At 34.3% G+C, this 15,151-nt stretch overlaps 3 protein-coding genes across 5 annotated transcripts; 2 read left to right on the top strand and 1 right to left on the bottom strand.

The window, feature by feature from the left end:
• Window positions 1-1,460: 1,460 nt before the first annotated feature.
• Window positions 1,461-2,962, top strand: LOC129243497 (decapping nuclease DXO homolog). Its single transcript, XM_054880552.1, has 4 exons — window positions 1,461-2,110; window positions 2,162-2,306; window positions 2,368-2,602; window positions 2,667-2,962. The coding sequence occupies exons 1-4, from the start codon at window positions 1,555-1,557 to the stop codon at window positions 2,946-2,948; spliced, it is 1,218 nt and encodes a 405-aa protein (XP_054736527.1). The 5' UTR covers window positions 1,461-1,554; the 3' UTR covers window positions 2,949-2,962.
• A 44-nt stretch (window positions 2,963-3,006) lies between these two features.
• On the bottom strand, window positions 3,007-7,157 carry LOC129243496 (protein disulfide-isomerase A3). The gene is made up of 5 exons (XM_054880551.1): window positions 6,852-7,157; window positions 4,795-4,882; window positions 4,371-4,723; window positions 4,067-4,180; window positions 3,007-4,007 (listed from the first exon to the last, which is right to left on the bottom strand). The coding sequence occupies exons 1-5, from the start codon at window positions 6,992-6,994 to the stop codon at window positions 3,242-3,244; spliced, it is 1,464 nt and encodes a 487-aa protein (XP_054736526.1). The 5' UTR covers window positions 6,995-7,157; the 3' UTR covers window positions 3,007-3,241.
• A 643-nt stretch (window positions 7,158-7,800) lies between these two features.
• On the top strand, window positions 7,801-13,942 carry LOC129243498 (proteasome assembly chaperone 2). 3 transcript variants are annotated; one of them, XM_054880553.1, is made up of 2 exons: window positions 7,801-8,288; window positions 11,360-13,098. In XM_054880553.1, the coding sequence occupies exons 1-2, from the start codon at window positions 7,907-7,909 to the stop codon at window positions 12,850-12,852; spliced, it is 1,875 nt and encodes a 624-aa protein (XP_054736528.1). In that variant the 5' UTR covers window positions 7,801-7,906; the 3' UTR covers window positions 12,853-13,098. The 3 variants fall into 3 exon arrangements, with proteins under 3 accessions (XP_054736528.1, XP_054736530.1, XP_054736529.1); XM_054880555.1 differs by having other exon boundaries at window positions 7,812-8,288; window positions 11,360-13,942; XM_054880554.1 differs by lacking the exon at window positions 7,801-8,288 and adding an exon at window positions 10,928-11,025.
• Window positions 13,943-15,151: the final 1,209 nt, after the last annotated feature.

Here is a 15,151-nt window from a genome sequence, read left to right on the forward strand (position 1 = left end):
TTCGGAAAATCAACTTCCGCCGAACACCTCTGTATGACTGCCAATTTAGTTGAACAGTGTCGGATGTTCATTTTTAATAGAAACCAACAAAGTCTATTACATGTTATTTCTTTTTTTCATTTTTATTTAAATGGTGGGATGACAATCCTCATATCTCCATGGTATTCCACCGTCTCCGAGATCACTGGTGTAAGAGGGATGGTGCGTAATAACAAGTTAACAGCATTTTCTTCACCTTTTTAATCTGGCACGAACTTATTTAACTCTTTTGCTAGGATAAGCCACTAAATGAGAGCATAAACATATGTAAGTCCTTACACCAATTCAGGCAAATCCAGAGAATTGGAATAGCCGCAAAGTGTGAAGGCGCCTTGCGTAGAATATTTCCGTTAAAAACTTAAACGGGCGCAATCAAGGCAAAATCATAGAAGTTGACTTCAATAGAACAACTCATTTACATTTATTCTGTTTTAGCTATTGAGTAGTTTATTGTCAAAAATTCAATGAGAATGTAAGCAAGTAAGCAAGGCAACAACAGAGAAGCAGGGCACTTCAACATTCAAACCAATGTGGATTCTATAATAATGTTATAATAATTATTAATAAATAATAATAATGTTATAATAAAAATTAATAAATCACCGAAATTCAAATCAAGAAAAAAAAAAAACAAATCAGTTGGTATTGCGAAGTCACATACAGAAGATGGCGCCTTCCGAAAACCATTGCTTAATTTTTCGCGAGTTTGAAAGGTGAACACCGCGCCCGATAATGATGAAAAATAAATAAACAAAAATTTCTGAATGCATGCAAATCATAACTGACGATATAGTGCATATGAAAATCGCTCATCGCAGACCCCATGCAATAAATCGTAGAAATTATGGCAATACTTCGTTTTTAAATTTCTCTTTTTATTTTATAAATTTGCCCCCATCTGTATTATATCAAATGGGATGATTTGTATGAGATCAGCGCAATGCGAATCTATCAAAGATAGTATCGGTAAATCAGCTGATTTTTTTTTTTTTTGGGGATGTTAGCACAGAACGAAACAAGGCGAATTCATTTTTTGTTTTCTACTATGCCGATACTTCGCTTTGACAAACAAACCAAGAATGGTACTCAATTCGCCTTACAATCAAACGTATAGCGTTTTTGTCTAGTGCTATCCAGGGGCTAATAACAGCAACAACGGTATCGATTGTAACCAAGTCGAATTTAGTATTCTATCATCCTTAAGAATGATAGAGAGAAAAAGTACGTTCACATATGCATTAATTACCTGTATTTATGTTAATGGACTTACACCACTTTCAAAGAAAACGGCTCAATTGCTTTTATTCATCATGCTAACTAACATCCCATTTTAAAGTGAATTTTTCTACACACCAGTAATCTCAATTGCACGACGGCTGGAAACTCTGGCGATTTGTGGAAGTTATTCCCGCTATGTTCGTCAAAGCACAAAACAAAAACAAAAAGAATTTCTAATTTGTTGTTTTAATGTATTAAAATTTCTTAATTAATAGGAGCATTGTTTTAGACACAAACATGTTTTCAAAGCCTAATACAGGATTGCGCGTACGGCCCAATCGAGGCGAAAATTTACCATTTCCACAAATCGAAAAACCTAGGCCAATAGGATATTTTAGTGTAGTGGGTGGTATTTTACGTGAATACGAGCCTTCAGCACAACAATTGCACTACTATAGGCCGCCATCACCCAAAAAATTTCCGCTTGATCTGAATGAAGGTCTACAAGAAGCTATTAAAAAACCAGAATCCGTCTATGACGAAGGACTCGATCATATTTTGAAATTTATATTCGATCATCGCGATCGTCTTACAAAGCCATTGGCGTCCTCCGAAGGTTCTCTACGCAGCCTTTATGCCGAATTTGTGTGTTGGCGCGGTTTACTGCGTTTGCTTATGTGTACGCCGTATGAGTACCGAAATGATTGGTCGATTGCTGTAACGCGTTTCAACGGTACCTTCTATCTCTGGAAGCGTGACACAGACCAAGAAAAAATACAACGCGCTAAGGAATCTGTACAACAACGTACATTTGCTTCTTACGGATTTAAATTTGAACAATATTGCCTGTCAGGTTTGTAAAAAAAATAGACCATAATAAATGTTTGACGCTAAATACCCATAGAATCACCATTTCTCGAACCGAACTCTACCGGACCTGTTGATGAGTGTAGTGAGTTTTCTTGTGTTTTTACAACCAAACTTGGCGGCTTGGATGTGCTCTATGGCGCTGAAATGGATGGAATCATAAGTGAACAACCTGTTGTGCTGTAAGAATAGTACATGGAAAAGTACTTTAGTTACATCTTTCGTACAATGTAATATTTTCAGTGAAGGCGAAAATGCCACAAGCCTGGATAATTTGAAATTCATTGAGGTAAAAGTGCGACAAGGTAACTTAAATAGGAATCAACTTCAGTCCTATAATCGTCACAAAACTCGGAATTGGTGGTGCCAATCCTTTTTAGTTGGAATACAAGATATATATGTAGGACTACGGAACGAGAGAGGGCTGGTTGACCGAATCGAACACACAGAGGTACGCGCCCTACCCAAGCAAGGAGTGGTAAGTAGCAAAATACAATTAAAGAATAAAGCTTTTTTGAAATATATGTACATACATTCCATAGGCTCATTGGACACCAAATGTGTGCGTCACATTTCTCATCGAATTTTTAAACCGCATACGAACACTAATGGCCGACGTAAATTGTCCATATACTACTTTTGAGTTTTACTTCAACTCTAGTCGAGGTACTATAACGTATGAAATAATAAAAGGCAAAAGTGAGCATTCTTTTTTGCCGGACTTCTATATAGAACTTATGCATCCCAAGCAGCCTGTTGTAAATGAAAACACGATTCATTTGCAGAGGACAGGTGGAACTACAGTAAAAAATGAAAATGTCTAGAGACAATAAATCAAAAAAAAAAAAAAAAAAAATGTATTAAAATAAAACACTATAAATGTACGTTCTTTCCTATCAATATGTTTTATTGAAATTAGAAAAAATATTTGATAACTAACCGTTATGCTTAAATGAAAGGAGTACATCTCATTAGGCGTCCGTTACTAGCGAACTAGATGTGTACAGAATGTTTAAACTTATGTAATGGAAAAATCTGACATTTTAATTGCCGCGCTTATGCATTAAACACATTCAAATTCTCATATCGCGATTTTAACTAATCTCAGCTTTAACTTCTACAGTTCGGTTTTCTTCGGTTTGCCGCTACGATCAAAGCCCTTAAGCTCCTCTGTAGAGTGTTTGGCGATGTATTTTATAAAGTCATCAGCTTCACGGCCTTCGTTGTAAGCAACAGGCTTATCTTTGGCATCTTTAGGCAACCAGAAAAGTGTCGGGAAACCGCGGACATTGAATTCCGGTGGTACATCGTTGGCAGTAGCGTCCATTTTTACTAGTGCTACGTCTTCATCCAGCAATTTTTCGGCAACCTCATCAAATACTGGCGCCAATTTCTTACAGTGTCCGCACCATGGTGCATAGAATTCAACCAATGTATCTTTGTTATTATTTAATACTACTTCATCAAAGTTTTTCGCTACCGCAATTTTTACCGGAGCGTTATTATTTTCGGGAATGGCTTCAGACTTTACGTATGGCTCAAGTTCGCCATCAAGCAACTTTTCAACAAATTCACGGAGATTTTCAACAGAGAACTCCTCCTTCAGTGCATATTTGAGATTCTTTTCGTCTCGTGCAAGGATGACTGGTTTATCACCAACGAAATCATAACCATATTCATTCAATTCATGTTGGAAATCATCCTTTGCACTAATAGCAAACGACGCTTTATTAATAAATTCTTTTGCTACTTTGAGAACACGATTGCGCCAGTAATTTGTGCCCTTAGGGTTCTTTACATAATCAACTGAGTAATATGCAACAATAAGTGGATTTTTGAAATCGCGTACTGTATCCTGAGTGCGTTGGCCGACTAAACCATGGCTATAAAAATATATTCATATTGCATTACAACATTACAAACAATAACCAAAAATACTTACAAATTCTCCTTAATAAACGCACTTAATTCAGGTTCAGTTGATCCCTCAAATTTAACAGTCGATTCCTCGAATTTGTTGGCCAGATGTGGTGCACGGATAAGCACAATCTTTTCACTGTGCATAGCATAAATGGGAAAATATATATTTTTTCCAATAAGGAGAAATAAGATAAAAATAGTTTATTTCTGGTAGATTTACAAAATATATATGTAATACACAAAAGTTATATTAAAATAGTCTTGAATCAGTCTTTTATTTTAATTTAGTTTCTCTCTTCTCTTCTCGAAATTCTGCATTGACTTACGTTTCTCCAAATTTAGCCAGCACGTCAGCATCGCTACTATGGCCAAAACGATATTTCTCGCGATTGTTATCAGCAAATTTGAGGAACAATTTAGCTAGGGCTACATCTGGATCTTCGAAAAAGCCGAAAACAGTTGTATCCTTCGTGTCAAGGAAATTATTAAATTCGTTGAGCGACTTAATATTTCTAGAAGCAGGTCCAACTTGAGCCCTCATGTACTTCACGATACCATTTGCCTCACGAGGACCACTGTAGTCTTGCGAAACTGAATCGCCGCGGAATATTTTAAGTGTGGGATAACCGCTGACTGAGAATTTACCGCATGTTTCTTTTCCGGCCTCTGTACAGTCAACCTGTGCATTTAAAATAGTAATAAATTACATGTTTATCATTTAAACTAAAATTTCATCTGTTTTGAACTCACTTTTGCCAAAGCAATAGGAGGGTCGTCATTCTTCACAATTTCTGCTGCTTTTGCATACTCTGGCTTCAGTCTTTTACAATGCCCACACCTACAATCACAAAAAAATGTTTAATAATGTTGAGTGTTTCTGAGAAAATAGAAATTTAAACAGAAAAGAGAATTGCTTTCTTATCATAACTATGTACTATTCCAATCGTAAATTACATTAATAGACCTAAAATGGTGATGCTGGCTAACAAAGTTTCTTATCGCTAAATGTAAATCTTATCGCCATTAAATTGTACACAATTTTATTTTATGGAGTATGAAAAATTAGTTTTTTAACGGTTTCCTTCTTTAGATCAATTTATATAAATATCTTCCTTTTACTTTCGAAATCGAATCGCATTGATGACCTTTGAAGTACATACATATGTACATATACATAAAGGAAATAGTCCGCAATGAAATATGATGTCAACTAAATAAAGTCTAGAACGTGTGGAACGGGAATGCTTCCGTACTATGTGAACACAACAGCGGGACATATTGCAAAGCCTTTGACTATTTATTTTTTATTTAAAAATCCATATAAAAAATTTACGATATAAATATAAAAAAAAATTATCAAAAATTTAAATATTTCAAATATCACTATATATATGGAACCAAGTCGAATCTATTAAAGATGGTGTTGGTAATCACAATGAAACAAGGCGAACTCATTATTTGTTTTCTAGTTTCTTAATACTTGGCTTGACAATCAAACGTACAGAACAGTATTGTTGGTCTATTGCCACCACCTTTAATGAACGCACCTTGATATGGAACGTGTAGCAGGTATTGAAATAGAGAGAGAAGCAAGGCGAATCTATAAAAAGTGGTAGCGACAAAATGTACATGTATTTTGCAAATTGGTATTCTGAATGTCAATATTTCAATCAGAATGTAAGCAAATACGGAAGCAGGCGACTTTGACATTCAAACCAATAAGAAAACAAACTAACTTATTTACCGGTATCACCTAAAGAAAGATGGAATATAAGATTATGCCTTCTCAAGTCGGAAGTCAGTACGAAAAATAAGCAAACAAAAAGAACAGGAAAAATAAAGGTCAGTATACTAGACAGAGCTCAATTACGTTCCCACGACAGTCGGTTCTACATAACAGGAACCGCCCGGATTTATATCTGGCTAAGGACTGTCACTTCAGCATATACACGGGGAATGTTTATGCTGCTACAACAATAACGGATATTGTAGCAGGTTTAACTCCTACCCATCCAGGATCGATCCCGACATATTCAACATATGCCCGGCACGTGCATGTACCCCGCATATAGCATAAATCACGCACACATACTCCTACATCTAAAGGTTTGTTTTCTGTACCGACACCATTCAATCGTATGTACGGAAATCGAGTCCCTTTTATGTATAATTCATAACATAGGATAAAGTTCATTATGCGCAACTACAGCAGTATTATTTTTTCCAACTAAGTTGTATATTATCATCATTTGTGGTTTATACGAGTACATAAGTATATAACAAGGCGCATTCATTAATAGATTCGCCTTGATATGTATGTTATTAAATTTTCTAAGGAATAAGTCACGAATGTTTTTCGACATACCCATATAGCAATGAAATAAGACTTTGTTTTTCCTTTAGATTACTAATTTTTAAGGTATTGCACATTTGATAAACTAATAAAATATATGATAAACTTAAAAATTTTCACAATGTTTTAGAATCTACCACGATTTTTAAGGCCTATCTACCATCTAACACCGCACCTGTAACATTTTGTACCTTTAAATTTTCTTTAAAGGAAAAAATAATTACTCTCATCAAAATCGAAATATAATAAATTTAATTTATCAACGTGTTTTAATTACTCGTACTTCTTTCGTTCTTTCTTGGTAAGCTTAAAAAAGTGCGAATGAGACACGGTCATTCCAACTAAATCAAAAATGGCTTCCGGTAGAGATGACGTGTATTAATATCTTTGCCGGCTTTATTGGACTTTTTAGACGCATTCAATTCATTGCAAATAGTAATAAAGCACAACTTACCATGGCGCATAAAACATAACCAGTGTGGTTTCGTGCTCTTTTAGCACAGCATTGAAATTATCATCAGTCAATTCCAGCACATCTTGCTCTCCTCCAGCAACCAATGCCACAGAAAGGCATAGAATTACTAATAATCTGTGCATTATATCTCCACTTTGTTCGATCACTATTTATTTAACTGTAATCACAATTTCAGTTGAGGTGTTGAATTCCCCAATTATGTTTTGTTAATATAATACTTTCGGTAAAATTATTAGAACTCCATACGCATCTACCGGCTTCGGATGATGAACGCAAATTAATTGATTTCTTTGCTAGTGTAGAGTTGTACGTATGTATAGTTAACGTTGCTACCACACTGGCACATTCGATGTACATTATCGAAAACTTAGTATTTAAATTCTGCCCGCAAACACATTATTGTGCTTTATTTCACATTAAAAAAAATAAATATTTTTTTATTATATTAATGGCTGTTTGATTTAATAATTTGGTATAAATAATCAGTTCTGTTTATAAATTCAATAGATCTGGCAGCAAAGTTTTCATTGATTTTGTGTTGGCTATATCTGATTGGCTATCGCCGTGTGGAGAAAATTCCTTTCAACTTTGTATATTCATATGTTTTACACATTGACAAGTTTATGTGTAATATTACAAGTATTAAAGATACTGTGATAACTTATAAAAAGGAATGTGAGAATTTTTGGAATTTTCATAAAAATTTGAATATTACCTATTATAGAGTAGAATTTAAATTTTGGCTGAATATTCGTTTATGTATATAAATGTAAATAAATTATTTGAAACGTCTTCGCTGATAAATATATGCGTACCCCAACAAATGTGTGCGTATCATTTCAGCAATTTTATTTTTTTCGAATAATCTGGCAGCTGTTCACATGCAACTCACGACTTCGTGCGTGAGTATACACGAACACAACTTATATTAATCGTGTTTTTATAACTGCAAGTTGTAGTTAAAGCTTATTTATGTGCAAAGTAAAATCTTGTGAGTTGTATTACATAAATTAGACTCAAACCTGGATTTAACCATGAGCAATAAAAGGAAATCGGAAATAGAACTCCATTTAAGAAATGAAGACAAAAGATATTCACTGTTTACTCCTACCTCTGTGCGGAGTTCCGTGTGGAAACATTTTCAAGTAATAAAATTCTTGGACACTGTGGAAAACTTTGCACGTTGTAACCATTGCGCAGAGATTTTGTCATATGCACCTAGAAGCGGTACGGGCAGCCTGTTGCGCCATCGCTGCGTGCGTGTTAGAGCAAATAATTCGCAAAAAAATCTACCGGCAACACAAAGCGTTTCAAGTTTTATTCGTAGCATGTTGCCCAAGAAGACAAAAGAAGATATATTAAAATCGCAACTAGAATTTATCTCGAAAGATTTAAAATCTCTTAATACTACAGAAGGTAGGTGAAAACAAAAGAGCTGACTCCACATTATTTATTCCGCACTTTTCATGCATTAATGAAGTTGGTTATGCAAACATGGCATAGCAAGCGAGGCTGATAGTACTACACATAACTCTCAAATAATGTAACTAGCATTTAACTGAAATTTAAATATAATAGAAGTGGAGGCAAAGTTAAATCCCAATAAATTATGGGAAAATTAAAGAGCTGACAGATGGGGCAAAAAAAAAGCTTTTAGAAATAATGTAGTCTTGCAAACTTTTGTAAAGTGATTGCAGGAACTGTAACATTGTGCAGCTAAATAACTTTAAGAAAACATTATTAACTTTTGGAAACCTTTTTTGGCTGGTATAGCTAACAATTTACCGCAGTACATTTGAACTTGTAGTGCGGTTGCGTGATTGGGCATCCGTTAGGACATTATTCGTTAGCTATTATCGTGATATTGAGGAGTCCAAAAGTAGTAGTTCTACTGAGGGCGTTTTAATCGTGATTAAAAACACGATCACTTTGTAAAAAAGGAAACTAAAAAACGTCGATATCAAGTTAAATTAAATTATCTATTTTTTTTTAATATTGTAATGTATTTGTTATATAAAGGGTGGTTAAGTTTAAAGGGCCGGTTTTGATTTTGAATAAAATACAATTTTTTTTAGGAAATTATTGTCATTTCTCTTTATTATGATAATATTGGTAAGACTCAATTACGTATAGAACAAAATATTGGCCAAATTGCCACCGCGACCTCGGCGGCACACCTCCAAAGACCACCAAATGCAAATAGTCCCTTATCTAAAGGGTGGTTAAGTTTCAAGGGCCGATGTTGATTTTGAATAAAATACAATTTTTTTTAGGAAATTATTGTCATTTCTCCTTATTATGATAATATTGGTATGGCTCAATTACGTATAGAATAAAATATCGGGCAAATGGCCGTCGCGGCCTCGGCGGCACACCTCCATCCGATGGTCCAAATTTTCGATGACGCTGAGGCATAATTGAGGTTCTATGCCGTTAATGTACCGAATTATCTCATCCTTTAGCCTTGAATTGTGGCTGGCTTATCGACGTACACCTTTTCTTTTCAAATAACCCCAAAGAAAGAAGTCCAACGGTGTCATTGACGTTAGGTGTGGTTCACATTCAACATCGGTCCTTGAAATTTAACCACCCTTTATTATTTTCTATTTTAAAAAGCCGTATTTAAATTTACTTCACGGCAACGCAAATCAATGAATAAAATAATTTGCACTTTATTTTATTTAACAACTTGATTTCCAGATATAAAAATTCAGAATTTTTAGAAAAGTTCTGGGTATCCAATTTTATAGCCCATTTAATATTAGTATAACAAAGTGTAAGTTTTAAGTGTCTGTCAGAAATACTAGCATTGCACTATATTTTATAACTGTATCCGAATTTTTCTAAAAATTCTAAATAAATAGTTTAAGTTTTAAAGTATATTTTAGTTTTTTTTTTTTCATAATAGGGGTATTTTTACAATTTTTACTACCGTGTTATTGAGCTTTCAAGTAGCAACCACATTTTCAGATTTCTTTATATGCACTTACAGTATTGCCACAAAAATGTTTCCATTTTTTACGAGCATAGCAATTCGTTTATATTTTAAAACATAAGGAAAAAATCGCACAGCAGTTTATAAATGTTTCAAAAGTAATTTGCGTACAACTTGTTTATAACGTATTTTACATACCTTACAGCAACGTGCCTTTTTCTAAAAATTACAATTTTTATGTGAAACCTGAATTTTTATGACAATTTTGCCAACTAAAAAACCCACAGTGTTTGCACGTAGAGAAACGTTCTGCCCTTGACCGATAGTTGGCAGTTTTTCTTTAGTTTGATTGGAATTGGGCTGCACATCCAGCTATTTAGTCGGTGGCGATTAAGTTGGCGTATTTTGCGCGATGTGATTCAAGTGAGACCAACTAAATAGGCGACCGATAAGCGTGTTGACAGCTTGTTAGAAAATTCATTAAACCGAATCTAGCATAAAAAAAAAATTGGAGATCTCCAAGTAATTGAGATCATTTCGCAGGTAATTAAAATACCTTTCGTTACATACACATATATACGACGTTTTCTTTCAATTGGTAAGATATATATAAATTTGGCATAAATAAAATTACCTTTGAGGAATAAATAGACGGATAATCTTTTCATTCTAATAGTGCCCACCCTCACCGACGTAAATGTTCGTTACGCGTCAGCTGACACGAGCAAACTTACGAGACCACCATGAAAATGAAAACTCACCAACGTGTACGTTGACGCGGACGCAGGACGTGTGTCATGTGAGAATTTTTGCTCTCTGACTACACAGTGTTGCCAAACAGTACATTAACAAAATATACTTATAGAAATTTAAACTTTAATTAAAATGATTTAAAAGTGATGTTTAATAATGTTAATTATGTATAGATAAATGAATTATTTCCATTGGTTGGATTTTGGCTTTGGTTTATTATACAATGAAAAATTGTACTTGATAACGCGGATGTGTGTAGAAGTGTGTGGGCGAAACAAGCAAACACAAACCGATGTATTTTGTAAACATGTAAACAAACGAAAACAGCTGTTTTTGCGTACTTATGGGCATAAGTTTTGCTAATTTTTGTGTATCTCACGTTAAACAGACCCGGAATACGTGCACGTCGGCGAGTGTGGACATAATAATATTTAAATAATAAAAACATATGCTTTTAATATTAAAGTAATCTGTTTTGTTTATATTCTGATTGAAATTCGTGGAGTTCGTTAAAAATGATTAGCTGATTTTGACATTCAATATTCCCATAAATTGCAATACAATACAATACAGAAACAAATCTTCACTACTTTTTTTTATTTTTCTATGGGAACGACTTATTTACATGGAATTTACGATAAAACCGAATGAATTCTAGGCACATTATTACTATAACTAATAGGACCTAGTAGTTCTAGCATATGTAGATGTACAAATTTTGCTATATTAATATTTCTAAACGCTGAATATTATTTTAAATTATTAATTTGTTTTATTTATTTTTCTTTTCTGTTCTTAGGGGACGGATTTAGGAAATTCGCTCAAGCTTTAATAAATATTGGTGCAGAATATGGCAAGCAAAATATTGAAGAAATATTGGTTTCTCGCCCAATTCTGATAAACAGTCTTATTCCAGCAGAATATTTCAACATAAAGAATCAATTAGAATATATTCTATCAAATAACCATGCCGCCTTTTCTACCGACACTTGGATCGATGAAAGCTCGCAACGTAGTTTTTTGGCATTAACTGCTCATTATATTAATGATGAGTTTATTTTAGATTCAAGTTTATTAGGAACGCGAGAGTTTATATTACCTGCCAAAGAAACCAGTGATCGCATCCATTATTTCGTTATGGACATACTGAATGAATTTCAGATCAAAGATAAGTTAAACCAGAGTGTAATTGTTACCGAAAACTCGTCGGAGTTTGTTGAAGCTTTTCGCAGTTATAAACGTATTTCATGCATCTGTCACAATTTAACCATATTTATGAGAGAAGTTTTGGAAAACAGTGCAATAAAAGAAATTCGCGAACTACTAGAAGCCTCAAAAGGTTTAGCCAACTTCTGCGAAAACTCAGAGTTAAATAGTTTATTGACGATTTCTGTGAAGCAAAATGGAACTGAGGGATTTAGTGCGATATTCGACACTCTTTTGAGTATTTTCACCATGTATAATGAAATCGAACAAGCCTTAATGGAACGAAATGAATGGCAAGAAATCGCCGGCATTAACTTTCATCTTTTAGATCGTGTTCTTTCATTTTTCAGACCTTTTAAAGAATGCTTTGAAATTCTGAGCTCACAAACTTCGACAGTAATAGCAGAATATTGCTTCTGGTATGAAAAATTACAGAGATGTTGTATTATTAGTCCATTGGATTCTGAAGTAATTTCAGAATTAAAAACATCTGCAAAAAGCATCTTGGAGCAAAAAATGAAACCCGATATTATGCACTATGCCGCATGTTTTCTTAATCCACTATATAAAAGAATGGCATTTTTGTCGGAAGAACAGCGTAAACAGTCTCGAATAGCAGTCAATATACTGATGGAAGATTTTAAGAAGCAACAAGAAAGAGATATAGGCATTTTAATGCAATCAGAAGCTGGTTCCGTGGACACTAATAATGTGCCATCAGCATCAAACGCACATAGAGATTTTTGCAACGATTTAAATCTGCATAATGGAGATTGCAACGGTTTAAATGATATCGAAATCGATAATGAATTGTATAAATATTTGGAAATGGAAACTGAGCATCGCAACTTATTGGATTTTTGGAAAAATACGTTAGATCTTCCATTACTAAGGACTGTGGCTCGGCAAATATTAAATATACCCGCTAGCTGTACAAAATGTGGAAGAGCTAGGTTTAGCTTGGGTGATATTTTAGAAGGAGGAAAGGCGAAGATTTCAAGTGAAAGCATTGATCATTTATTGTTTTTACACAAAAATACGGGATATACTACAGTTAAACACGAAAGCAACTCAATGGAAACATAAGCCGAATTTTTTGTAACACTTGTACTAATGCATTCAAAATCATTTTAAACGAAAAAAAGTTTTTATTATATTTTATTAAAACCACATGTATATAAAATATACAATATCCGGTACCATTGTCTCCTAATAAAATCAAAATTTATTAACTGGCATCTCTGTAAGCAAAATCGAACAAAGCTGCATTACTTTCATATTCTGAACTGAATTATTTGTTTACGATTTCTTACTTCTAACTAAATATTAAATATGTTGCAATTGAAGAATAGATCTACACTAGACCTTAAAGAATACACTGTAATAATACCAAGCATATGTGTGGGAAATGCGGCGCAGCTAGCATGCGATTTGTTAATTGCATCCAAGAAGATGCAGAGAGTGGCAAGTCTCATGCACCCAGCATTGATTCCTGTCTTTGGACCATCAGCTTACCAACATGAGCCCGAGGAAAGAGTAGCTGCTTGTGAAATTTATGAATGTGTCAGCAACAAATTGGTTGTTATACAATTTCGAACACCACTTATATCTCGTCATGCACAAAGTTTGCATAATTACTTAGCTGACTTGGTGCAACAAGCCCGAAGAGTAGTGATACTCAGTGCGAGTTTCGGATTTGAAAAACGTGAAATTGGAACTTCACCCTATGAATACTGTGTGTCTGAGCGATTTCGTGGAAGTCATAAAACGCAATTAGCGAATGTGAAATGGATGGAGTTTAAGGGCGAGATGATTTTTGGCGGTGGTAATGGACTGCAGCTTTTCCGCTTATTAAAAGAAAAGGAAGTGCCTGTTATGCTATTATTTCGGTATGTGTTGGAAGGCGATAACTCGACGGATGCTACACTTATAGTTAGAGAGTTGAACGATTTGTGCTCAAGCTTTTTACAATTAGAGGCAGAGGATAAAACGATAAAGTTAACTGTTCCTGTGTCATGGAAATTACTATTTGGGAACGATGTTACTGCTTTCATTTTCTAGGCTGTAATATTTTTTAATATTTGTGTTAATATTTTTAACTGGTTTTGGTTAAATACATGGTGATTAATTTGCTCTTGGCATACATATATAAATAAAGATGTAACTTTTTCAAATACTTATGAATTCTTATAAAACTTGTTGCTTAGTTCAATAGTATAAGATTATGCAGAGATTATACATGAACACCACGATGCAGAGAATGCATTTATTATTATTTTATTTTAATCTTGCACACTGTAAATGGGAACGCATATTTGATATAAATTTTCTATATTCGTTTTTCAGGACCGAAACACATTTTCTCTAAAATACTTCCAAATTCGCTCCATTACTAGTGCTGCAATGGATAAATGTACATACAGTGAGTCACAGTCAAAGTGAGCCACACTTCCTAGCCATCAGATTTAGTAGAAATTTGTTTAAAAATACCACAGATTGGAAAAAAGGTTTGTAGGTTTTCATTATTTGAATATTAGCTTCAATAATTCATCGCTTACATGAAGAACTTTCTTTGTTTATTATAAAAAAATGAACAAAAACTAAAATAATTCACAAATCTATCTCACAGTGAAAGTGAGCAAATTAATACTTTGTTGGGCCACCTTTGGCGGAAATAACGGCTTTGAGACGTCGGGGCATTGATTCTAATAACTTACAGGTATATGTGGAAGGAATTGCACGCAACTCGTCTTGTAAGGCATCTAAAAGACTTTGTTTTGAAGAAATGCTATGTTTCCGCAGGTTTTGGTCAAGACGGAACCATAAGTTTTCAATTATATTTATGTCTGGAGACTGCGGTGGTACTTCCAATACGTGGGGGGCAGTTATATAATAGATATTTCCGCGCAACAAACGACTTGTGCTTAGGATCATTGTCCTGGTAAAAATAGAAGTCGCCTTCGATCCCTAGTTTTTCGACACTTGGCTTAAGATTTTACTTCAAAACGTCTTTATAAACGTATTTATCCATTATGCCTGGAATATGTTGAAGATTTCCAGTTCCATCACCTGCCATGCAGCCCCAAACCATGACGGAGCCACCGCCGTGCTTCATACTGGGAGTTAGGTGTTTCGGCTGAAACTCAGTGTTTTTTTTGTCGCCATACCATCTTCTTACCGTCAGAGCCAAATAAGTTAAACTTACTTTCGTCTGTAAAGAGAACCTACAAAAATATTATTATAGGCTCTACGTTGCATTATACCGTCATGAACCTTTTGCTAGAAACTCATATCCTTGTAGACATATTTCAGCGCAAACTCCAACCTTTTTTTCGATTTTTGCTGCTAATAAATGGCTTGTTTCTGGCCGTATGACCATTATAAC

Source organism: Anastrepha obliqua, chromosome 4 (assembly GCF_027943255.1).
Source record: "Anastrepha obliqua isolate idAnaObli1 chromosome 4, idAnaObli1_1.0, whole genome shotgun sequence".
NCBI classification, from domain to species: domain Eukaryota; kingdom Metazoa; phylum Arthropoda; class Insecta; order Diptera; family Tephritidae; genus Anastrepha; species Anastrepha obliqua.

Bases quoted from the DNA above. Each gene is read 5' to 3' on its own strand.
- LOC129243497 (XM_054880552.1), top strand. From the start codon at position 1,555: ATGTTTTCAAAGCCTAATACAGGATTGCGCGTACGGCCCAATCGAGGC. The intron at 2,111-2,161 runs GTTTGTAAAAAA...AAATACCCATAG, and splicing joins TGAACAATATTGCCTGTCAG to AATCACCATTTCTCGAACCG. The intron at 2,307-2,367 runs GTAAGAATAGTA...TAATATTTTCAG, and splicing joins AGTGAACAACCTGTTGTGCT to TGAAGGCGAAAATGCCACAA.
- LOC129243496 (XM_054880551.1), bottom strand. From the start codon at position 6,994: ATGCACAGATTATTAGTAATTCTATGCCTTTCTGTGGCATTGGTTGCT. The intron at 4,724-4,794 runs GTGAGTTCAAAA...TTAAATGCACAG, and splicing joins CTCCTATTGCTTTGGCAAAA to GTTGACTGTACAGAGGCCGG. The intron at 4,008-4,066 runs GTAAGTATTTTT...ATATTTTTATAG, and splicing joins GCGTTTATTAAGGAGAATTT to CCATGGTTTAGTCGGCCAAC.
- LOC129243498 (XM_054880553.1), top strand. From the start codon at position 7,907: ATGAGCAATAAAAGGAAATCGGAAATAGAACTCCATTTAAGAAATGAA. The intron at 8,289-11,359 runs GTAGGTGAAAAC...TTCTGTTCTTAG, and splicing joins ATCTCTTAATACTACAGAAG to GGGACGGATTTAGGAAATTC.